General features: G+C 44.5%; 1 protein-coding gene across 4 annotated transcripts in view; it reads left to right on the top strand.

Annotated features, from left to right (window-relative positions):
- Window positions 1-25,308, top strand: part of OCA2 (OCA2 melanosomal transmembrane protein) — a 302,523-nt gene that overhangs the window by 76,064 nt on the left and 201,151 nt on the right. For 3 of the 4 annotated variants that reach the window (XR_014080337.1, XM_081583080.1, XM_081583081.1), the window contains 4 exons: window positions 1,914-1,971; window positions 12,044-12,126; window positions 14,342-14,495; window positions 24,744-24,815. Coding sequence is in view for 3 of the 4 variants with exons in the window: in XM_081583080.1 (XP_081439206.1) it covers window positions 1,914-1,971; window positions 12,044-12,126; window positions 14,342-14,495; window positions 24,744-24,815 (367 nt within the window). In the remaining variant the exon portion in view is untranslated. Of the gene's footprint in view, window positions 1-1,913; window positions 1,972-4,346; window positions 4,420-9,840; window positions 10,002-12,043; window positions 12,127-14,341; window positions 14,496-24,743; window positions 24,816-25,308 lie in introns of all 4 variants that reach the window. The other variant, XM_081583078.1, reaches the window with a different exon arrangement.

The raw sequence follows: 25,308 nt of genomic DNA, 5'->3' as shown, positions 1-25,308 counted from the left end.
AAGCACAAGACATGCCTCAAAACAATAAAACAATGGTGGCATGAGACACCATCCTGCCTAGTGAGCTCAATAACATGCTCTCTGCACACATAAAAAAATAATAATTTGTGAACCTAGCTTGATCATATAGGGACAAGAAAAATTCCCCTGCTCAACCTGGAGGAGGATGATGGAAGCTTGACATTTACTCAAGAAAGACAAAGATGTCTTCTCTCCTTCCCCACTTTACCTTTGATTATAAAACTGTAGCCCGCTGAGTTCTCAGGGTGTGACACTGTCTCACCCACTCACTTATAAGCCTCACAAATGTCCTATTCTAATAAATCACTTCTATCTATTACTTTATCTCTAGCTGAATTCTTTCTGCACTGAGACATAAAGGATCAGGAGCTCTTCAGAGCCCCCTGAAAAGACACCTAATGGTTTCACTCCTAGCCATGTGTAGTTTCTTTACCACAACTGGTCTTAGCTATAGGTGTGATAAACATTCAGCCAGTTTAATCTGCTATAAAAAGTATTTGAATTATGTGAAAGCATGTGACCAAAGCATGTGGTCCCCGTCATTCACCATGATGGTAAGCCCTGATACTGTTAACACCCTTCTCCAGCATGCTGGCTCACAACTCCAGAGGAATTCTTCAAATATCCTGTGGCATGGAAAATAGGATCAAGTACATTTAAGCCTTTACATTCAGTAGTTGTTTTATCTTCTATGATTCATAGAGTAGTTGCTTCAAACTTTCCGCTTAACTGAAAGATTTGGTGACATTCTTTTTAACATGTCTAGAAAGTACTACACATTATTGTTGAAACTTGTAAAAGCTATTTTGGATGATCAGCTCTGCTGTATGTGTCAGTTATGTAGAAAGACATTTGTGTTTAGGATAGTTCAATTAATGCTTCATGCTTTAAAAAGAAATATTTTTTATTCCCATTTGAATAGGAACTATTGATCATAATTTGGAAGTATGATATAATTATTCATCAAATTCATTAAATCTAAAAGAATGCAAAACAAGGTTTTGCCATTTTGAAAGGATCAGAAAGGTTTTGAAAAAGATGTCCCAATATAGACTTTCTTCCTTCATTCTACAAATGTGTTTCAAGCACAGGCTGTATACCATCACCCTATCTTTGGCAGGGGCTGAGCATAAATATCCCAGTGTCTGCCGTGGAGAAGCAGCCAGGGGAGAGCACCCTCCACCAACTGGGCAGTGATAGTATCTTCAGGAGATGGGATCTGGTGGGCCCTGAGGAGGTGAAAGAAGCAGAGATAAGCCTGGAGTGGCTGCCAGGCCCATATTTGCCCAAAGTTCTGAGGGTCACAATTAAGAAGTGTGTAATGATGACTATCAGGGGTCCACAGAGGGTGGGATTGTCTGTTAAATTATGTCTGAAGGAATTCTTAAAGGATTCTGCTGGAACAACCAGTTATAGCACTGCAAATTCTTTCTTGAATTGTTTGGTTATGTCTCAGTCAATGTTTATTTAATGATCAAATCCATATTCTTACCTTCCAGAAAACTTAAGGGAAAATAATTGATAAATATGAATCTGAGAGCCAAGATAAAGCTTGTTTCTAGGAAACCAGAGCCTTGAAAAGGCTAGTGAAGAGGCCCAAATCTTGAACTTTAGCATCTATGACAAGAAGATGTGTTCAGACATTCAGGTTTAACTTTGTTTCCTCCAGCAACCTCCTCTGAACTGCTTCTCATGAAGCTGTATGTTTATAACAGGTCAGTGGTATTCTCAGCAATATCTTCCTTCATACCATGTTATAGAAAGAATTCCACACATGGCTTTGAGATGGACATTACCCAAGGCTTCAGCAGACATCTGCGGTTTGACCTTTGTGGGTGCATGCAAATAGGAATGCCATCAGTGTGATCTGGGACCTGTCTTTTCTCTTGCAGGTGCTGTGTACGGTGGCTAAAAGTAGCAGGCTTATTTGTCTTTGTGGTGCTGTGCTCTGTGAGTACCATGGCATGCGGAGCCTTGCTGTCTGCTTGGCAGAGTCCCTGGGTGCTTTGGGCTGGGGAGCAGGGCACCTGAGGTGTGGGACACATACATTTCTTAGGAGGAGATGCTGAGGGAATGTGAGATGGCAGTCTGGAGGTGGCTAGGGAGTCTCGCCCCTAGCAATGTTCCACTACTTTTGTCCCACTTTCTGCAGTGGAAACCATGAGGATCTGGCTGTGGTCTGTAGAAGGCAGCTTGCCACGGGGTCTTAATCTCTACCTTAAGTGGCTTGCCAAATTCTCTTTTCAACCACATGCAATAAGCACTCTTTATTTGTGTTGGGACAAGTCCAGCAATCATAGTTGCCCCTAGGAATGTCTCAGTGCCCATTTGGGGTGGCGTCCAGCTGAATCACGCTGTTTGGGAGAGAGTGAAGTTTTGTGTCTGCCTCTTCCCTGGAGACTGCTCTCATTTTACTTGCCCTACATCCCCAGGGATGGTTGCAGAGCTAGAACCCTGGAGGCAACCTGAGTGCTCCTCTGACTTGAGGTGTCATGAGTGTCATTGCCAGCATTTGTGTGGTATGTGCCCTGATGTGGCCCTAGCCAAGATCACATCGTAGGCACTTAAAATATATTTGCTGAATGAGCAACTGTGAGCCTCCCCCCACCCAATCTGTGTGTGTGGATGTGATGATCCATGTCTGCCTGTGTGTTTGTGTGTGTGCAATCCTCTGTGGGACAAGTAGGTCTTTTGTGGCCTGTGACCATTTTGAGCTTGTGTGTGTGCCTAGGGAGTTATTTCTGCAGTTAAAAACTATTATCTAATTTTAGCATTGGCATAGGATACTCTGTGTGGGCCATTTTTGAGAGACCCCAGTATGTGACAGGGTATGAGATTGTGAGCAAGGAAGGGGTGGGTAAGTAGTGTTTCCATACCTGTGCCCTGTGGACTCCAGGCCTGGTGTGGCTATGGCTCTTCTCAGCGGGCAGCCTGTGGATTCCAGGCCTGGTGTGGCTATGGCCCTTCTCAAAGGGCAGCCTGTGGACTCCAGGCCTGGTGTGGTTATGGCTCTTCTCAGCAGGCAGCCTGTGGTGACAGCTCTGCTGGGTGCCCTGTGTGATTGGAAGCTGTGTGTATGTGACCATGTGTAGCTGCAAATACATGGTCTTCATTATTGGTGTGTGTGGGCACGAGGACTGGGGTTCTATGCATGTGCAGGATAGTGCATGACCAGAGTCTTCTCTTCTCAGTGTGATGTGTAGAGAACAACGTTGCATCTCAGACAGAAGGGTGCATGAAGTCAACATTGGCTGAATTGAATTGAATACAGGCAACTCTTTAATAACCCACAAGAGAGGAGAGGAGGGGTCCAGAGAAAGGAAATCTAGGCTAAAAACAATTACAATGAACTGAAAACTTCATGAGTTTACTTTTTTGGTTACCAATTTGCCTCTCTACTTCCTATTCAAACAATTGTGTGTTTCTGAAGACCCAGTTGCTTAGCACAGCCTGGTGGGTGGGTGTACTGGGATTTTCAAGGAGGAGGTATGGGTGGGCCAAGACTCACCTGATCCCTGTGAGCTCACCTGAGCTCTGTGTCTGGTCTTCACTCTTCTGGTAATTGAAATTTTGATGTTTTGTGGACACAACAAAAACAGAATTTGAGGAATTTGTTTTGAACCTCTGTAATCTGTTATCTCGGAGAAGGCAATGGCACCCCACTCCAGTACTCTTGCCTGGAAAATCCCATGGATGGAGGAGACTGGTAGGCTACAGTCCATGGGGTCGCTGAGAGTCGGACACGACTGAGCGACTTCACTTTCACTTTTCCCTTTCATGCACTGGAGAAGGAAATGACAACCCACTCCAGTATTCTTGCCTGGAGAATCCCAGGGATGGCGGAGCCTGGTGGGCTGCCGTCTATGGGGTCGCACAGAGTCGGACACGACTGAAGCGACGCAGCAGCAGCAGCAGCAGCAGCAATCTGTTATCTCATCATCACTTTAATTTAGTTTCTGAGGGTGTATAAGGTGCTCTGAAAATTCCACAGTGTGAGCTCTCATCATCATATGGGTTGTATTCCCCACTCTCCCGTGGAAAACCTCGTTTACTCTCCTCTGACAATTTAATTTTAAGGCTGGGTAGTCAATCCTTAAAACTGTCAAATGTCAATAATCAAGGCCCATTGTAGCAAAAAAAAAATAGTTTAATGGATCAGAATTTTATCTTTTAATATCTCAGAAAAGCTATTCAGAGTAAGCAGGTAAATTTTGGATACATCAAGCAGCACAATTATAACCCTATTTTCAGCTCTTATCAAAGTTACATAAATCCTATTGCTCTCATACCACAAATCTATCATTAAATGTTTCTGATTGTTACAGATTCTATTTAGCCTGTATCCAGATCAAGGAAAGCTCTGGCAGTTGCTGGCTGTGTCACCGCTGGAAAGCTACTGTATCTGAACCTTTTTTGAGATGGACAGTCACCCATGGTTGAGTCACAAAGTGAAAAGATCTGAGAACTATTATGATGGTTGCCCAAGATCACAACATAAGCAATCATGATTACTCCCCATGTGTGTTTTGTTCCTTCAGGATGTTTGTTGAAAGATGAGGCTTCAAAACATAAAGGAAGGGGGCTTTAGTGAGACTGTAGTGGGTTGGTGGTGGGGAGATTCCCCATGGAAAGGTGACAGCAAACCAACAGTGTATTTCAGTTAAGGCCCGGCTTTCTGTGGCTGTTGGATGCTCTTTCTGTCCCCCCAACCCCACCCCCAGCCCCTTCCCTCTTATGTTTTAGCTTAAATCGTTCCTCTTTACCTAGCTTTAAGTTCATTGGTTCTTTCCTTGGCAGTGTCATCTGAGTTTGATGATTGCTTGGTTTCTTATCCTCTGGGATCTCTTGCCATTTTGTGGTCTCAGCTGCTACAACAGAATACCACAACCTGGATGACTTAAGCAACAGACATTTATTTCTCACAGTTCTAGAGGCTGGACATCTAAGGTCAGGATGGGCTGATTTGGTTTCTAGTGAGCACTCTCTTTCTGGGTTTCAGATGGCCACCTTCTTGCTATGTCTCCTGTGTTTGTGTGTGTGTGTGTGTGTGTGTGTGTGTGTAAAGAGTGAGAGCTCTCTGGTGTCAAGAACACTGATACTATCAAATCTGGGCCTCAACCTATGACCTCATTTACTTTCAGTTATTTCCTTAGAGACCCAGGCTCCGCAGGTGCCTCAGTGGTAAAGAATCTGCCTGCTGATGCAGGAGACGCAGACGACATGGATTCCATCCCTGAGTCAGGAAGATCCCTTGGAGGAGGACATGGACATTCAGTCCATAGCACAGAGATGAAGTTTTAAGCTTGGAGGTGAACACAGCTTAACTTCCGTGGGCCAAGGGGAGTTATGTAAATCCAGTTGAATGCTGGCTGTGTTGTGGTCTATGGTTGCCATGGTAACCGTCGGTGCCCCAGATGCCTAGAGTTTCTCAGCCTTCTTTCATCTGCTCACCAGGCCCTGCACTGTTCCTACCCATCCTTCAGGGGCAGGGCTGCTTTTTCATCTTACCTGCCCCCAGCTCTTAGGGTGCTGTTGTACTCTTGGACTACCAGATTTGATGTGCTTCCCTAGCAAATTCAAGCTTACTCAGGGGTCTCCCCATTCCACTCATTGTCCCTGTGAGCACTTGCTGGAGTTCATGGAAGAAGAAGAGCCTAGAAGATGTTAACATCCCTATTTGGTGGCTCACCAGGCGAAGGTCAAGGCCTAGTCGAGAAGAGGGCTCAGAGGATCCTGACTCAAGTTTGGTCAAGGAGGAGGTTCTGGCCAGTGCTTCTGAGCCTAGCGTTAGATAAGCTCTGAAGCAAAATGAAGGAGAAGCCTGAGAGACTCCACAGTTTAGGTGAACCTCACAGATTTGTTCCGTGTGCTGCAGCAGCACATTGCTGGCAGTTCAGAAGTACTTTGCTTATGTGCCTTTCTTTCCATCATGCATGGGCCTTCAGGACATAGTTCTCTGTGCTGAGAACACCAGAGCAGAGTAGATGTTCTGCTTGTTAGAAGAACAGTATGGAGACTGTGAGCCGGGAACTCCCAGGAGAGTGGCCCCGGTGCTCACAGTGGGATTGGGTCAAGTCAAGCTCGAAAGACAGCTTAAATTTGAGTCGTGGATTTGAGTAATGGGAAAAGCAAGAGGACCATGGTTGGATGCAACAGAGGAAGAAGATGATTTCTTTGTCTTCTCTCTTCCATGACCTGGTCTGGCTGGGACTCTGGTATAGGTTCAAAGGACTTGAAGGATGATACTGTAAACAAATATTTATTAGTTAGACAAAGATTTTTTTGGACATAAAATGTGGTGAGAATCATGTTGGTCTCCAGAGAAGTAGAGTAATGAATAGCATGTAGTTTCTTCGCTTGAGGAGCTAGACCAGTGGGGAGAAAAATCTAAAACAGACCATAGTATGTTGTGAGTGAGCACTTTAACAGAGTAAGCCTGATCTACAGAGGTCACAGGAAGGAGTGAGGATCCTCTCAAGCTGTGGATGACCAGGAAGGGTTTAAGGAGAGGAGAGCTTGAGCAAGATCTCAAAAGATAATGGGGTTCTCTAGGTTTGAGGGAGGCCTCTGAGGCAAAGGCAAGATATGACTTTAGCAGAGCAGACCTTTCAGCATGGCTGGAAGGCAAGGATCAAAGCTACCTGCAGGGTGGGCTAGACCACACGTCCAAGTTGCTGGGATCCATAAGTCACTCCTGACAGCAGAATATTGCAGTGGGCTTTGACTCCCAGGCACAATGTGGGCATCTGTAAAGACAGAGGGAAAGGAGGGCAGAGGTACCTGTGGTCCAGTGTCCCTTGTATTTTATGTGCACTCCATTTGAGTGGTGGTTAATCATATTGTGTTTTAATTTTCCTGTTAGGGTGTGACACCCCCGCAAGGACAAAGGCCTTGTTCCATTCTTCGTGCTCTTTGTTTGCAATGTGCTGTGCTCTAATTGGTCGCTCAGTCTGACTCTTTGCAACCCCGAAGATTGTACCCCACCAGGCATCTCTGTTCATGGGGATTCTCCAGGCAAGAATATTGGAGTAGGTTGCCATGGCCTCTTCCAGGGGATCTTCCCCACCCAGGAACTGAACTGGGGTCTCCTGCATTGCAGGCAGATCCTTTACCGGCTGAGGTACCAGGGAAGCCCCATAAACATTCATTACACCATTAGAAGAAGAAGAAGCCTCTGCTTTTCTGATATTAGCCTTCAACAGTGCTGATCCATCTCCTGGGTTTCTGTAAGGTCTCTAAAGTTTATTCGGTGCTGAAATATCTTTACCCACTCCATATATATCATGTGTCTGCCTTGGGGAAAGACCAAGACAGGAATAATTTCAGTGTGGCAGAATCGTCAGTGTCTCTTTGGGCCTTTCCCTACTATATCCTGCCTCATGTGTGACTTCTGTTTGCCTTTTGTCCTTTTTGGAAGCCATGTAGCAACATAGCTGTGTGTAGATGCTTTCTAGCCAAGAGCTGGCTGCCCATTCTCAGCTCTAATATAGAAAACAGTGCTGATAAAAACACCTTTTTAAAAATTAATCAATTTATTTTAATTGGAGGCTAATTACTTTACAATATTGTGGTTTTTGCCATACATTGACATGAATCAGCCATGGGTGTACATGTCTCCCCCATCCTGAACCCCCTCCTACCTCCCTCCCCATCCCATCCCTCAGTGTCTTCCCAGTGCACCAGCCCTGAGCTCCCTGTCTGATGCATGGAACCTGGACTGGCGATCTATTTCACGTATGACAATATACATGTTTCAATGCTGCTCTTTCAAATCATCCCTCCCTGGCCTTCTCCCACAGAGTCCAAAAGTCTGTTCTTTACATCTGTGTCTCTTTTGTTGTCTTGCATATAGGGTCATTGTTACCATCTTTCCAAATTCCATATATATGCATTAATATACTGCATCGGTGTTTTTCTTTCTGACTTACTTCACTCTGTATATTAGGTTCCAGTTTCATCCACCTCATTAGAACTGATTCAAATGCATTCTTTTTAATAGCTGAGTAATATTACATTGTGTATATGTACCACAGCTTTCTTATCCATTCGTCTGCTGAAGGACATCTAGGTTGCTTCCATGTCCTGGCTATTATAAACAGTGCTGCAATGAACACTGGGGTACATGTCTCTCTTTCAATTCTGGTTTCCTCGATGTGTATGCCCAGCAGTGGGATTGCTGGGTCATATGGCAGTTCTATGTCCAGTTTTTAAGGAATCTCCACACTGTTCTCCATAGTGGGCTGTACTAGTTTTCATTCCCACCAACAATGTAAGAGGGTTCCCTTTTCTCCACACTCTCTTGAGCATTTATTGTTTGTGGACTTTTGGATAGCAGCCAAAAGTCTGACCAGTATGATATGGTACCCCATTGTGGTTTTGATTTGCATTTCTCTGATAATGAGTGATGTTGAGCATCTTTTCATGTGTTTGTTAGCCATCTGTATGTCTTCTTTGGAGAAATGTCTGTTTAGTTCTTTGGCCCATTTTTTGATTAGGTCATTTATTTTTCTGAAATTGAGCTGCATAAACTGCTTGTATATTTTTGAGATTAATTCTTTGTCAGTTGCTTTGTTTGCTATTATTTTCTCCCATTCTGAAGGCTGTCTTTTCACCTTGCTTATAGTTTCCTTCATTGTGCAAAAGCTTTTAATTTTAATTAGATCCCATTTGTTTATTTTTGCTTTTATTTCCATTACTCTGGAAGGTGGGTCATAGAGGATCCTGCTGTGATTTATGTCAGATAGTGAAAAACACTTTCTTTATCAGGATATTTTTGTACTTATTTTGTTGTTGTTGTTTTTAAATAAATATATATAAAAAAAAATCCAGTGAATTTTGCTGGAGGAATTTTAAAAAGGGTTAACTATTCACTGGCATTTCCCAACAATCTATTCAAATCCTGTAAACACTCTGGCAACAGTGAAGTTCTGCCTTTTCCCACGTCAGCTCCATAAACCATCTGTTTCTTTTAAGGTTTTAAGGAAGAGTAAAGGAATTGGTCACTGAATCGTCCTGCAGTCAGTGAGCTGCTGCTAAGACTTTTGAGACCTCACACAAAACATAGATCATTTTGAGATTCATCTTTTTGCACCTACAGCAGCTTTCTCTTCTGGAGCTAAATAGCTGGGCTAGCTGCTGTTTAGAATCCATGGCGTGGGCTCCAGACCTTGCAGCAGAGGTGAGAGTCAGCTGGCACAGAGAGAGGAAGCCTGAGAGCGCAGACCCTTACATCTGTGCAGCACACCAGTGCAGGATGTAGGAATGAAGGGCCAGGCTGTGGTGGGGACGTAAGTGCATGAGGGTTACATTTTGAGAGGAAGGAGCCTCGTTTCCCTGTAACTTCCCTGATACGGAGTCCTTCACAAGCTCTGAAGGGATTTCCCTCCTCTCACTGCAATGGAATTCACTGGTTTAGCCAATTTTGGATTTCTTGTTCAGTTCTCCCTGTGATTTCTCACCAGCCACCTTAGGATTTGGGCATTGCTGTGGATTAGTTCATCTGTTCGTTCAGGAAGCCATCCTGTCTGCTGCTCACCATGAGTCCAGGAACTGGGACAGGTGTTTTATTCTGGCTGCCAAGAGTGGTAGCCGAGATGATAGTAGGATGTGAGACACCAGCTAGATGTTAAAGCAGATGATTCAAAACACAATTAAAGAAGCTGAAGAAGTAGGGGCAGTCAGGGCAGATGGAAGGGATGGCCTGGATGTTCCTTTCTTTGTGTACCTTCCGAGATGGGTGTTCCCTGGGAGGGGAGGGGCGGGGAGGAGCAATCCAGGCCTCTCCCTCTTGTGCTGTGGTTTACCTTGACACTCTCCCAGCTGTGAACCTCAGCAGCCATGCAGACTCCATGCTGCTCCGGGTGGACCTGGCAGGGGCCCTGGTGGCCAGTGGCCCAAGTCGTCTCGGGAGAGAAGAGCACGTGGTGGTGGAGGTTACCCAGGCTAACACTCCAGGCTCCAGGTGGCGGCGGCCACAGCAGGTTACACTTAAAAGTTTTGAAAAGAATTGTAAAAACTCATTTTATTTCTTTATAAATTGAATTTCTTCTTGAATGGATTTGATGGGAATCCTAGGGCAATGACACCATTATTAGGCAAGCTGTTATCTTTTACTTTCTCGTGGAAATTCTCTTTTCTCTAAGGTGGTTATAAAACTCTCACAATTTCAGTAAAGTCAGGCTTTTGAGGTTTCTTTTTTTTTCAATTTAGAGTGTTTTTTTTGGCAATTCAGGGGAACAAATATTTGAACGTGCAGTTAAACCTGAGACTTACCTCATGGTACAGAAGATAGTTCAATACCATGGTTCCCTTGAGTTTGTGGACTCTTAGCTAAGACTGTGTCTGCTTTCCTTGAGCTTCTGCTTCTGTACCAATATGACCTTGTGCTCAGCGTCTAAGGCAAGGACTTTAGTTCACATACTGCAAAGGTTAGGAGAGTCAGCAGTCCCAGCCACCATGTCCCAGAGCCCAGACAAGGCCTAGTCTCTCTCTCTTGTCCCCAAAATCCTGGTCCCAGGGACTCCCCTGGATTTCCATGATGACTTCCATATGAAGTCATATCCCTAGTTTACACATTTTCCCTGTTACAACTAATAGAAGGAAATGCTGCTGGTATACGAGGCTGTGTCATCCAAAATGGAGTATAACTTCAGTAATGGTGGGTACAGCACCTGTCACATTTTTCTGCCATACAGAACAGTGTCCCCAGAGCTAAAGTCTTATTATGAAGAAGGCTGCAGTTTCATGGACAATGGCTGATGCAGCACTGATGTTCTAAACCGGTTGCTCTGGCCATGGTCTTAGGACATAAACTTGGCTTCCCTGTATGCATTGCATAGTTTGCTGGCAAGTTCAGTTCAGTTCAGTCGCTCAGTCGTGTCTGACTCCTTGTGACCCTATGAACCACAGCACGCCAGGCCTCCCTGTCCATCACCAACTCCCAGAGTCCACCCAAGCCCATGTCCATCGAGTCGGTGATGCCATCCAACCATCTCATCCTCTGTCGTCCCCTTCTCCTCCTGCCCTCAATCCTTCCCAGCATCAGGGACTTTTACAATGAGTCAGCTCTTTGCAACAGGTGGCCAAATTATTGGAGTTTCAGCTGGCAAGGGTTCCTCAGTAAAGATGAGGTGGGCACACTTAATCTGCTGATGGTTCCCTCTGTGACCTTGTGTGGAGGAGTGCATGACCTTTTGTAGCCTGCTGACACATTAATAGTTGCCTACCCTTGGGTCTGTATTGAGCTTCCCTGCTCCAGAAACACAACACAGGAGATATTTACTGAAGGGTTTTTTTTTTTTCCTGATACACTCTTTCCAAACATGAAAGTTTTAAGAGAAGTTGTGATCTCTCATTCAGGCTTTGACCAATTTCAGAGTTCCTGTTTTTCATTTTCTTTATGATTTGTGGGTGGCAATACTTCTGTCCTCCCACTGAAATTTCCCCAGCAGCCATAGCCAGGCCTCCCGCTGCTGCCCCACCAGCACCTCCATCTCTGCACACATCTGGCCCCTTTCATCTGGCTTTCCACTCCCCTGCCCTTGACAAGGGCGCTTTGGCTTGTAAAAATGGAAACTCATCCTCAGCCCACACCCACCTCCCGCCCCGCCCCCGCAGGCTTCTGGGGCCTGGGTGTGGAAAGTTTCCTGCCAACAGTTTGCAAACAGAAAGCAGTCTTTCTGGTCAGTTGCCCAGTGGGTTCAGAAGACTGTGTCTCCAGTAACGTGCAGTGATTTCCTTTTCTCTTAATGGGTTATATTTACTTATGAATTTTTGTGTCTTTGTGCATGAATTCTGTATTTGTATTTCCATATTCTTTTTCTTAAACACAGCCCTCCAAATTATGGATGTTTCTAGCTGCACATCACCTGGCTGTCTCTAACATCTCTGTGTGAAAAGGACTTGTGCTCTTCTCTTTCTTATTTCCTTATTCTAGACAAGCACCTACCCTGAACACTACTGGACCCCAGCTGCTGGCTCAGGTTCAAAGCCTTACCAGGATTTCATGCTTTGACTTTTGCAGGTCACTCATAACTGGACGATATTTTTAAATCCAAGCAGAAGTGAGCATGTGGTGGTGAGCAGGACCTTTGAGGTTCTTAGCAGGTAGGTCTTGGTGATTGAAGTCTCAGGGAAGCTCCTCTGGGACATGTTCCCTAGAGAAGTGTGTGACCCTTGGGACTCCAGTTATGAATAGCTATGGGCTTGGAGTTGCTCCTCTTGTGTAGCCAGTGATCATGAGTCTGTGGTGGGCGTCAAAACCACAGGTGTCAGGAAGTAAGATTGCAGAACTCATTTTGAAGCAAACTATATTTTATAGCTGATACTTTAAATTCATTAATATCATGAAGCTACACAATGGGGAATTCTGGTATATCTTAGAATTCTTTTTTCTGTAATGCCATTCCATGTTAAATCTGTACTTTTGGTTACTATAAAAGTTTGCTAGCCCTGCTATAATAAATACCACAGACAGGTGGCTTAAACAGTAGACATCTATTTCCTCAAGTTGTCAGCAGGGTATGTCTCTCCTGAGGCCCCTCTCTTTGGTGTGTAGATGCTATCTTCTCCCCGTGTCCTCACGTGGTCATCCCTCTGCATCTCTGTGCCCCAAATTCCTTTTCTTACAAGGACACCAGTCATGTTGGTGTCACTGTTTTTCACTTAATCACCTTTGTGAAGACCTTGTCTCCAAATACAGTCACATCCTGAAGTATGGAGAACTAGGATGTCCAGATATGAATTTTGAGGGGACACAATTTAGCTCAGAACAGTTACTGAAATTTTAGAGTCTTTATTTTCACCAGGCCACATACTGTTGATCTGCATGCTTCTCATTCCTGGTGTTTTCCCACCATTAGTGACAACCTGACTACCTGTTCTCAGGTTGCACATGACCCTTTTCCAAATTTCTCACATGCGAGAATTGTTGGATTTGCTATTTGTTAGTATGGGGTTCCCAGGTGGTACTAGTGGTAAAGAACCCACCTGCCAATACCAGAGTCATAAGAGACACAGGTTCGACCCCTGGGTCAGTGCCGGAGTCCAGCTCCAGCAGCCAGGGAAGCACTGAAGAGATGAACGGGGTCGGCGGAGAAAATGATGCAGTTTCTCGCTCAAAGCACTGGGCTGCATGTTTATTTGAAGCATCAGGTTTTCTTTTATACTTTTACAAAAGCATTAGGTCAGAGGTATGACATCTTCAGTTTCCCCTCACCCAGATTTACTGTCTCCATAAATCATTGTTGTCCTTCAGGTTCCCTCTTAAGTGTCCTTGTGATTACATTGTAACTCAAGTTTGTCTCTGGGCTGCATACCACATTCCTCAGTTTATTTCTTATCTTTCTAAATCCTGCTTGAGCTCATTAACTCCTAAAAAGACTTCTTTAGCTATTAGTATCTCTAAAATTCCTAGTTTCTATAAGCTATATCAAAATATGCCAACACTACAACGTACCTTAAACTTTTAGCTTCTAACTATTCTTAATTATTCCTAACCCCTAAACTCAGCAAACTTCTTTTGCCATAAACATTCCCCTTACAGGCAGGTTTCAGATAACAATGTTTCCCATGGCCTCAAGCTGCAGCCTATGTGCTCATCCTGGAACATTCTTTGTAAAGATCCTTGAACAAATGTCAATAGTTAACTTTATGGATTATAACATTCTTTCCAGCCAACTCAACCGGAGGAAGGAAAGGACAAGTCGGAATCACAAGACCTAACTCCTTCATCCCTGGACCGTGCCTGTGGGATGAGGAGAGGGGGTTGGGGCCGTGCCTCCATTTTGTCAGTAATGCCTAACGCGGCTCCCGACAGGTCAGGAAGATCCCCTGGAGGAGGGCATGGCAACCCACTCCAGTATTCTTGCCTGGAGAATCCCATGGACATAGGAGCCTGGCTGGCTATAGTCCCTAGGGTTGCACAGAGTCAGATACAACTGAAGTGACTTAGCATGCACACAAACAGTCAAATGTGTGCTGAGGAGTAAGATGGAAAGTTAAATGGTTTGAACCACTGTGAACATTCTTGCCCCTGTTCATTGCTGGACTGGTGGCACTGTGGTGAGGCAGGCAATACCTGATGGAGCCTGAGGAGCTGTGTCAGAGGGGCCTGGCTATGGGAAGGCTGTGCATATATTCACGCAGCTTGCCTGTGCTCAGGGCTCCTCATCTGGCAGGTTAGGCACTCTGAGATCTGTTCAGGCTCTGGTTATAGCTATGGGTGACTGGTGTTGGGAAGAATGCTGAGGGAGCAAGCACTAATGGTTGATGTCAGATGTGCTTCCTTTATCAGTGGTAAGGTATTTGCTTCATTCTTCAGAGAGCCTGTTTCCATGAGCATCCGAGCCTCCCTCCAGCAGACACAGATTGTTCCTCTTCTGATGACTCATCAGTACCTCCATGCAAGTGTTGAAGCACAAGTGACCATTGCTGCGGTCATCCTCGCTGGGGTCTACGTGCTAATTATATTTGAGGTAACTTGCATGCCTGCTCTCCTGGGTTTATCTGTGCCCACAGGTAAGTGTATTTTAACATGTTGAGTGCTAGAGATGGGCTCAGTCTTACATTTTAATCGAATTGAAATAGTGTCTTTCCTAAAAAAGTAACATTTCCCTCATTCTAGGTAGAAAATTGCTCTGTACTGGAATATTTGCTGAATCTTGGCAGTTGCCATAGGCAAGATGAGTTTTGCCAGGCACTAGAAAATGTTTATTGAGAAAACTGAATGTGCACATGATTTTCTCATCCTCGATTTGCTGCTCACACAGAGTACCCCTGGGACAAGTGTTGAAACTTTCTGAGAATCAGGGTCTTCTTCTGTAAAATGGACATGTTAAAATACCGCCTATCTGCTTCATAGGATTGTGTGCACGGTGTGAACCTGGGAGACCTTGGGCTATGTGTGGGGAAGGATTATTATCTGTTATGTTTATCAACTCAGCTAATGAGCCCAATGATTTCATGTCCATCAATTCAGTGTTTCTGGGAAATTTTAAGTGTGGCTATACCTTCAATAGCATGAAACAAAGTACAGACACTGCCTGACTGGGCAGGCCCATTGTTGTTTTAGTTGTGAAACCAGATTTACAGCAACACATAGATGGGACTTTTGGCCCCACTGGGTTGAGCCTGGAGGATCAGGAGGTGAAGGTGAAGGGGTGTGTCTTCTCAAAATATGAACAGTGCCCTGGAGCCTTAAGGAGGTGGTCTGAGGGGGGAGTGGCCAGGAAAATTCCCGAAATTCCCTGAGGCTGTCTGATCTGTCTGTGAGGAATGCTGGCTTCAGCAGGTTGAGCCCCTAGTTGTCCAACAAGGAACATCCATGGGTTTAGTTGCTCTGTCTCATGTCTCTTTTATTCTGGGGCAGCTTTATCCTGTTATTTTCCCCCCAATCAATATTATTATTGTTTCAGGGTTCCTATGACCACACACACACTCTGTGATCAGGCAGAGTCTGGAGGAGTCCAGGAGCAAGTTTCTGAGCAGTTTCCTCCTCAAGGGGCCACAGAGAACATATTACTTCCTCCAGTCGCATTGTTTAAGGGCAGGCTGCTTGAGACTTAGAGCCCAAGATTTTTGTTGAGGTGATTTTATAATCACAAAATTAATACACAGAAATCTCTTGCATTCCAATACACTAAAAGGAAACAATCCCATTCACCACCACAACAAATATTATAAAATATCTAAGAATAAACCTACTTAAAGAGACAAAAGACCTGTATGCAAAAAGCTATAAGACACTGATAAAAGAAATCAAAGAACATGGACAGACGAAGAGAAACACCATGTTCTTGCATTGAAACAATCAGTATTGTGAAAATGACCACACTACCCAAAGCAATCTAAAGATTCAATGCAATCCCTATCAAATTACCAATGTCATTTTTCACAGAACTGAAACAAAAAATTTTACAATTTGTATGGAAATACAAAAGACCCCAAATAGCCAAAGCAATCTTGAGAAAGAAAAATGAAGTTGGAGGAACCAACTTTCCTGATTTTAGACTATACTACAAAACTACAGTCATCAAGACAGTATGGTACAGGCACAAAAAACAAAAGTATAGACCAGTGGAAAAAGATAGAAAGCCCAGAGATAAACCCATGTACCTATGGGAATCTTATCTTTGGCGATGGAGGCAAGAATATACAATGGAGGAAAGACTGTCTCTTCAATAAGTAGTGTGCAAAAACTGGACAACTACATGTAAAAACATGAAACTAGAACACTTCCTAACACAGAACACAAAAATAAACTCAAAGTTGATTAAAGACTAAAATATAAGGCCAGAAACTATAAAGTTCTTAGAGGAAAACATAGGCAGTACACTCTGACATAAATCACAGCAATGTCCTCCAACACCCACCACCTAGAGTAATCAAAATAAAAACAAATGGAACCTAATTAAACTTAAAAGCTTTTGCACAGCAAAGGAAACTGTAAACAAGGTGAAAAGACAACTCTCAGAATGGGAGAAAATAATTTGAAATGAAGCAACTGGCCAAGGATTAATCTCCAAAATATATAACCAGCTCATATAGCTCAATATCAGAAAAACAAGCAACTCAATCAAAAAATTAGCAGAAGACCTAAACAGATATTTCTCCAAAGAAGACATAGAGATGGCAAATAGATACAGGAAAAGATGCTCAACATCACTCATTATTAGAGAAATGCAAATCAAAACTACAATGAGGTATCACCTCACACCAATCAGAATGGCTATCATCAAAACATCTACGAACAATAAATGCTGGACAGGATGGGAAGAAAAGGGAATCCTCTCTCACTGTTGGTGGGAATGTAAACTGATACAGCCATTATGGAGAACAGCATGGAGATTCCTTAAAGACTAGGAATATATCTACAACATGACCCAGCAATCCCACTACCGGGTATATACCCTGAGAAAACTACAATTCAAAAAGACACATGTACCTCAATGCTCATTGCAGCACTATTTACCATAGCTAGGACATGGAAGCAACCTTGTTTCCATCGACAGAGGAATGGATAAAGAAGATGTGGTATATTACTCAGCCATATAAAGGAACGAATGTGAATCTGTTGTAGTGAGGTAGATGAAGAGTTTGTTATAGAGAATGAAGTAAGTCAGAAAGAGAAGGACAAATATCATATATTAATGTATATAAATGGGATATAGAAAAATGATACTGATGAATCTATTTATAGGGAAGGAGTGGAGTTGCAGACATAGAGAATGGACTTGTGGACAGAGCAGGGGAAGGAGTGGGTGGGATGAATTGAGGAAGTAGCATTGACATATACACACTATCATGTGTAAAATAGATAGCTAGCGGGAAGCTGCTATATATCACAGTGAGCCCAGCCTGGCCCTCTGTAATGACCTAGAACGGTGTGATGGGGGAGAGAAGGGAAGCTCAAGAGGCAGAGGATATATATATATATATATATGTAAAATGACTAATTTGTGTTATACAGTAGAAGCCAACACAACATTGTAAAGCAATTTTCCTCCAATTAAACAAGAAAAGAAAAAAATAAGAAAGTATCACATTAGGCATGACTGTTTCTCCTAATTCTCAAAGAATACAGATGTGCACAGGTGGTCTCAGATGTTCCTACCCTCCCTCTCCTGCTACCTTGCCTCTGCAGGTGGCGCTTGTGGTAAAGAACCTGCCTGCCAATACAAGAGACATAAGAAATGTGGGTTCAATCCCTGGGTCAGGAAGATCCCCTGGAGGAGGGCATGGCAACCCACTCCAGTATTCTTGCCTGGAGAATCCCATGGACAGAGGAGCCTGGTGGGCTACAGTCCATGGGGTCGCAAAGAATCGGACACGAATGAAGTGACTTAGCATGCATGCACAGAGGACAGACAGCACTGTGGGGTTAGTCTGGGATCAGAAATGCCAACACAACCTAGCTTGGGTGCCATCCCCAAACCACCCTTCCCTCACAGACACATGGATGTGCTCATGCTGAGGGGGTTTGTTTGGAAACATGCAGACCCTGCCAAACCATAACAGGTGGGAAGACAACAGATAAGTCTGAGAAGAAAGTGGCTGTGCTGGCTCTTATGTGAACTGCCTTTGCCACTCAGACCTCAAAGGCAGTGAGGAGACTACCCCCAGTGAGGTGGCAGCTGGCCCACCCCTCAGACACGGCCCCTGACTCTCCCACACACAGAAGACCCGGGGCAAGAAGAACAGCCACAAGAGCAGTAGGGGGTGGGGGAGAAAGAGCAGAGACCCTTGTTGCCAGGCCCTCCCAAACCACCGGCCAGCAGGTGAACCCTCTTTCATTCCTTATGAAGCTTCTTAGGCAAACTGGACCCCTCTATGAAAGGAGATGGTTCATGGGGACATTCTCAAAGGAGACTCCAGAATAGCAATGGGTGCCAGAAATTCCCTCCAGTGGCAGTGCAGTGAGAAGTGGCAGCAGTTGGCACTCCCCCGAGGTAGGTCCCCGGCTCAGCAAGAGTCATGAGATGCTCTTCAGCTATGAACCAGGCTCAGTGGGCTCTGGCCCTGGAAGAAGGCACCACCCCTTCCTGTAGGGTGTGGCCACCCCCTGCTTCCAGCCAGCCTCTCAGCATCTGCACATGTGGTCAACAGGCCTCTGCTCACTGTGATCCGCAAGAGACCCAGGCTGCTTCCCACCTGGGCACCACTGAGGCAAGAAGAAGGGGGAGTCTCTCTTCTCATATCCCAACAACCAGAATACAGTTCACAACCAAATCTGACTTCAGAGGGAAGGGTGGGCAGTTCACGATCCACAAGGACAAGAATGCATTCACACAGAAGAACAGACAGGCAAGGTCCACCACTTTCAAAGGGGCCAGAACACCCTCTTCCTAGGAGACAAGGGAGGGTAGAAAGAGGACCCACCTGGAAGGTAGTGCAGCAAGCAGAGCACTGTTACTACCTCATAGGCAGACAGGACCCAGCCCAGGAAAATAGGAGTTGGCCCAGGTCTTACACCAGGGCACAGAGAGGTAGGGTGTCACCTCAAGGGACAGTCAGCTCATGCCCTACAAACCAAAAAGTTCTCTAAGTTTTGCAGATGAAGAAAATGAAATGTGGAGAATTTCAGTTCAGCTCAGTCACTCAGTTGCGTCCGACTCCTTGTGACCCCATGAATCGCAGCACACCAGGCCTCCCTGTCCATCACCAACTCCCAGAGTCTACTCAAACCCACGTCCATTGAGTCGGTGATGCCATCCGGCCATCTCATCCTCTGTCGTCCCCTTCTCCTCCTGCCCCCAGTTCTTCCCGGCATTAGGGTCTTTTCTAATGAGTCAACTCTTTGCATGAGGTGGCCAAAGTATTGGAGTTTCAGCTTCAACATCAGTCCTTCCAATGAACACCCAGGACCGATCTCCCTTAGGATGGATTGGTTAGATCTTCTTGCAGTCCAAGGGACTCTCAAGAGTCTTCTCCAACACCACAGTTCAAAAGCATCAATTCTTCGGCGCTCAGCTTTCTTCAAAAAGCCCATAATCATCCTACCACATCATGGCAATAAGAAACAATTGGAAAACAAGGCCTTCAACTGGACGCACATCGTAAGTGCTGAAATGCCTATGAAACGCTGAGTGGTACTGAATTCAAGGCCCAGAACTGTACCACTTGTACACTGTCCTGGGAATTTTTAGAAACACAGGATTCAGAACCTAGGAATGTCTAGGAAACCCACCATCAGTGTTGCCCCTGTCACTGTGGACCCGTTGGCTCCTGCCATTGCCTTCATGTACTGGGAGGGAAGGGCTCAAGAAGGCACAGGTGCCTCCCTCCATTAGCAGCCCCTCCCTAAACAGAGGTGCTCCTGCTGCCCAATGCTCCCCAGTCCAGGAGAATTTACATGAGATTACACAAAGCAAAGGCTCCCAGAGCTCATGTGGGGTCCCCAGAGAACAAGGCACACATGCGGTGGCATACAGCTGCTTGGGGACAGTGTACAGCAACCAGCAGACCACATGGGCAGAAATGGCAGCCATGGGAGTTCGACATATCTGCAAATGTTTAGGTATGTCATTCTTCTGATGAGTCTCCTTGCACTTCATTTATCCTTACATTTACCAAAGTAGCCCAAGGAAGATGAGTCAACCATCTCACGTTCCGAACATTTAAATGTAAGCTGGGAGATGATGTCAGCATCATGGCAGCATGAGATATCCCTCCTTTTTGTCCCCCTTTTTTGATAGCTAACTAGGCATCCACCCACAAAGAAAAAGTACCTCTGTAGGAGCAGTGAGATTCAAAGGACCTAGGAGGAGCCTCTCCTGCCTGTGCATCCAGTAATAAGCAAACATACCCTAGCCAAAGCTGGGAAACCAGCAGGAGCCAGTAATGAACCTAAACTCTCTTGGCTGCTATCAGGGAAAACCTGGACAGTGCTGACCTGATCAGATACCCAGGAACAGGAGAGAGTTTGTAGAAGCCCAGCCTTTCTGAGAGGAAATTACAGCATGCCACTGAAGGAAAACAATACAAGTTAGGACACACTGGAGAGGTTAATAGGACCTTGGTCAGCACTGCCCCTCTCCTAAGGCCACACTCCATCAGGCTGAACTAGCTGACAGGGAGTTAAGTGCTTGGCTTCCCCAGCTGTGCAGGATGCAGGAGGAGAACCAACTTCTCTCTGCCAGAACCAGAGTACTCAGGCAGGGCATCCATGCCTGCAGGGAGGGAGGTCAGGAAGGAGTCAAGTGAGACCATCAAAGGGCGTTAAAGGAACACATTTCCTGCTGACTGCACTCAGCACTTCAGCAGGAAATCTGATTACTGACCTGGAGAAGCTCATCCTAGGATTCCCCCAAGGCCAGCAGGCATCCCTAACACCAACCTCTCCCCGCCTCCCCTCACTGCCTTTGTAGTGGCTCCTATTACATGCTTTCTGTATGGTGGTGAGAGCACTATTGGTCAACAGTAGATGGAGAGCTGGCAGATAACAGACCGGCTATGGGCAAAGGAGAGCTGGAGCTATAGCACCACCTACTGCCAACAAAAGGGACTTTTCCAGCAGCCAGCCTGGTGAGCTGTAGAACCAGAGAACACATAAAAGTTTACACATTCTGTCACAAGAAGGAGCAAAAAGAGTGCAGCAGGTGTGTCCATAGGAGATCAGAGAAAGTATCAGGTGTAACAGAACAAACACTATATCCCATCTGAATACAACTAATAAAGATTTGAGGAGATGTCTGCTACTTTGCCGACAGAGGTCCAAATAGGTAAAGCTATGGTTTTTCCAGTTGTCATGTACAAGTGTGAGAACTGGACCATAAAGAAGGCTGAATGCCAAAGAACTGATGCTTTTGAACTGTGGTGTCGGAGAAGACTCTTGATCTAACCAATCAATCCTAAAGGAAATCAGTCCTGAATATTCATTGGAAGGACTGATGCTGAAGCTGAAACTCCAATACTTTGGCCACCTGATGCAAAGAACTGACTCATTGGAAAAGACCCTGATGCTGGGAAAGATTGAAGGCAGGAGGAGAAGGGGACAACAGAGGATGAGATGGTTGGATGGCATCATCGACTCGACGCACATGAGTTTGAGTAAGCTCTGGGAGTTGGTGATGGACAGGGAAGCCTGGCGTGCTGCATTCTATGGGGTTGCAAAGAGTTGGACATGACTGAGCGACTGAACTGACAGACTAACTGACGGCTACTTCAAATGAGAAAGCATCAATGCAAAACTACAAGGAATATGAAAAATCAAGGAAATATATCATCACCAAAGATAACAACAATCCTTCAATAAGTTAACTCAAAGGCACAGAGTGTTGCTATCTAGCTGATAAAGCATTAAAAGTAGCTATACTGATGTAGAGAACAAACTACTGGTTACCTATAGGGAGAGGGTGGAGGCAAAATATAAGGGAGGGAGAGTGGGAGGTACAAACTATTAGGTGTTAAGATAGGCTACAAGAACGTATTGTACAATATGAGGACTATTGCCAATATTTTGTAATAACTGTAAATGGAGTGTAACTTTTAAAATTGTAAAGTAATTAGCCTTCAAATAAAATAAATTAATTAATTAAAAATAGTTATACTAAGGATACTCAATGAACTACAAGGAAAGACAGAAAGATAATTCAGTGAAATCAGGAAAACAACACACGAACAAAATCAGGAAATTAAGAAATGAATAGAAATCATGAAAGAGAAACAAACAGAAGTTCTAGAGCTAAAGAACGCAGTGAGGAAGATGGAAAATGCAATATAACATCAACAGCAGAGCAGACCAAATGGAAGATAAAATAATAAGTGATCAGGAACTTTGAATAACCCAATCAGAGGAGACCAAAGAAGAAAATGAAAAAGAGCAAAGAAAACCTTCATTGTCTGTCAGATGTTCATGTAGGATAACTGGATTCCAGAAGGAGACAAGTGAGAGAAGGGGGAAGAAAGTTAATTTAAAGAAGTAATAGCTGAGCTTCCAGTTCAGAATGGTGGAGTAGAAGAGTGGGCGCTCATCTCCTCCTGCAAGAGCACGAAATCACAACTAGCTGTTGAATAACCATCCACAGGAGGACACTGGAACCCACCAAAGGAAAAAAAAAAAGATGCCCCACATCCAAAGACAAAGAAGAAACTGCAGCAAGACAGTAAGCGGGGTACAATCACAGTAAAATCAAATCCCATACCTGCTGGGTGTGTGACCCACCAACTGGAGAATAATAATGCCAAAAATGTTCTCCCACTGTTGTGAAGATTCTGAACCCCACATCAGTCTTTCCAGCTTGGGGATCTGACAAAGGGACTGGGAATTCCCAAGGAATTTACCTTGAAGGCCAGCGGGATTTGACTAGAAGACTTCCACAGGACTTGGGGAACCAGAGATTCCAGTCTTGGAGGGCACAAACAAAACCTTATGCACATCGACTCAGAGGAAAGGAGCAGTGACTCCACAGGTGACTGAACCACAACTACCTGCTAGATTTGGAGGGTCTCCTGTGGAGGCATGAGTCTGAAGGGCCTCACCACAGTGATGGGGTATTGGCAGCGGCAGTCTGGGAAGGTCCCCCTAAGGTCTAATGGTGACTCTCTTGGAGGTCACCATTAACTCGACCATAGAGCCCATAGACTTGTGCGCTGGGTCTTCTCAGGTCAAAAAACTGCCGGGGAGGGAGGGCAACCCCACCCATCAGCAGATAATTGGATTAAAGCTTTACTGAGCAAGGCCCTGCCCACCAAAGCAAGACCCAGTTTCTCCCACCACCAGTCCCTTCCATCAGGAAGTTTACACAAACCTCTTAGCCTCCTCCATCAGAGGGCAGACAAAAGAAGCAAGAACTACAGTCCTACAGTGACTAAAACTAAAACCACATTACAGAAAGATAATTAACATGAAAAAGCAGAAGGTTACGTCCCAGATGAAGGGACAAGATGAAACCCCAGACAAACAACTAAATGAAGTGGAGATTGGCAACCTTCCAGAAAAGGAATTCAGAATAATGATAGTGAAGATGATTCAGGATCCCGGGAAAAAAATGGAAGCAAAGATTGAGAAGATGCAAGAAATGTTTACCAAAGGCCTAGAAGAACTAAACAACAAACAAACATAAATAAATAATACACTAGCAGCAATCAATAGCAGAATAACTGAGGCAGAATGGATAAATGACCTGGAGGACAGAATGGTGGAAATCACTGGCACAGAACAGAACATAGAAAAAAGAATGAAAAGAAATGAAGACAGCCTAAGAGACCTCTGGGACAATATTAAATGCACCAACATTTGCATTATAGGGGTCCCAGAAGGAAAAGAGAGAGAGAGAAAGGACCTGAGAAAACATTTGAAGAGATAAGAGCTGAAAAATTCCCAAACATGGGAAAGGAAATAGTCAACCAAGTCCAGGAATCACAGAGAGTCCCAGGCAGGATAAACCCAAGGAGGAATACACTGAGACACACAGTAATCAAAGTGACAAAGACTAAAGACAGAGATAAAATATAAAAAGCAACAAGAGAAAAACAACAAGTAACATACAAGGGAACTCCCATCAAGCTATCAGCTGATTTCTCAACAGAAATTCTACAAGCCAGATATATTTAAAATTATGAAAAGGAAGAGCCTACAACCAAGAATACTCTACGCAGCAAGACTCTCCTTCAGACTTGATGGAGAAATCAAAGGCTTTCCAGATAGGCAAAAGTTAAGAGAATTCAACACCATCAAACCAGCTTTACAACAAATACTAAAGGAACTTCTCTAGGCAAGAAACACAAGAAAAGGAATAAGACCTGCCAACAGAAAATAAACCCAACACAATTAAGAAAATTTTAATAGGATCATACATATAGATAATCACCTTAAATCACCTTTCTTTAGAAAGCACACTGGTGATGGTTGTGTGTGCCTCTAGGGCATCTAGACTTTGAAACAAAGAAACCTATGATTTATCTATTGTCCTAAATTCCCTGGTGGCTCAGCTTGTAAAGAATCCGCTTGTAATGTGGGAGACCTGGGTTTGATCTCTGGGTTGGGAAAATCCCCTGGAGAAGAGCATGACTACCTCTCCATTATTCTGGCCCGGAGAACTCCATGGATTGTGTAGTCCATGGGGTTGCAAAGAGTCGGATTCAACTGAGCAACTTTCACTTTCACTTTCAATAGGTATGGTATAGACTGGCCAATCTTCACAGATACTTATACCAATACAGACTTCTGTGTGTTTTAAAATCCTGTGGATTAGAGTGAAGTAATGTTCTATGCTTCTTTCCAGATTGTTCACAGAACACTAGCAGCCATGTTGGGGTCCCTTTCAGCATTAGCAGCACTGGCTATGATTGGAGACGTAAGTTGTAACATTTTGAGTCAAAGGCTTAGCATTTGATAGAATGTCAGCTTCAAAGACAGTCCAATAACTAGGTGTTAGCTGGTTAGTTTTTAATATACTATTTCACATTTCCTGTTAAAGGCATGAACTAACAAACTTTATAGCATTTATAGGCAATTAACATTTGACTTTATCACACACACCCCAGTGGTGTTATTCTCCATCCTAGCTGATGAAAGGCTCATGATAGTCAAGTATTCATCCAGGCCATGCAGCTGAGCAATGTTAGAGCCAGCCATATGTGCTGTCAGCCCGTGGAGACCAGGGGAGGCCATCCTGGCTGGAGCAGAGAGGTGGGAGACAGTGAGGTTGGGGACAGACATTAGGAGGTCCCTGGAAGTGCATGTCTAGGAGGTGATAGTATCCCCTCAGGGTCTGAGCATGTTGCATCCTGCAGGGACATTGGAATGAATGTAGAGAAGCAAGAGAGGCCAAATACTCTGGAGATGGA

The sequence above is a fragment of the Giraffa tippelskirchi genome, chromosome 3 (genome assembly GCF_054371585.1).
Source record: "Giraffa tippelskirchi isolate mGirTip1 chromosome 3, T2T-mGirTip1v1.2.pri, whole genome shotgun sequence".
Lineage (NCBI taxonomy): Eukaryota > Metazoa > Chordata > Mammalia > Artiodactyla > Giraffidae > Giraffa > Giraffa tippelskirchi.
This window is presented reverse-complemented; position numbering and strand designations above follow the sequence as displayed.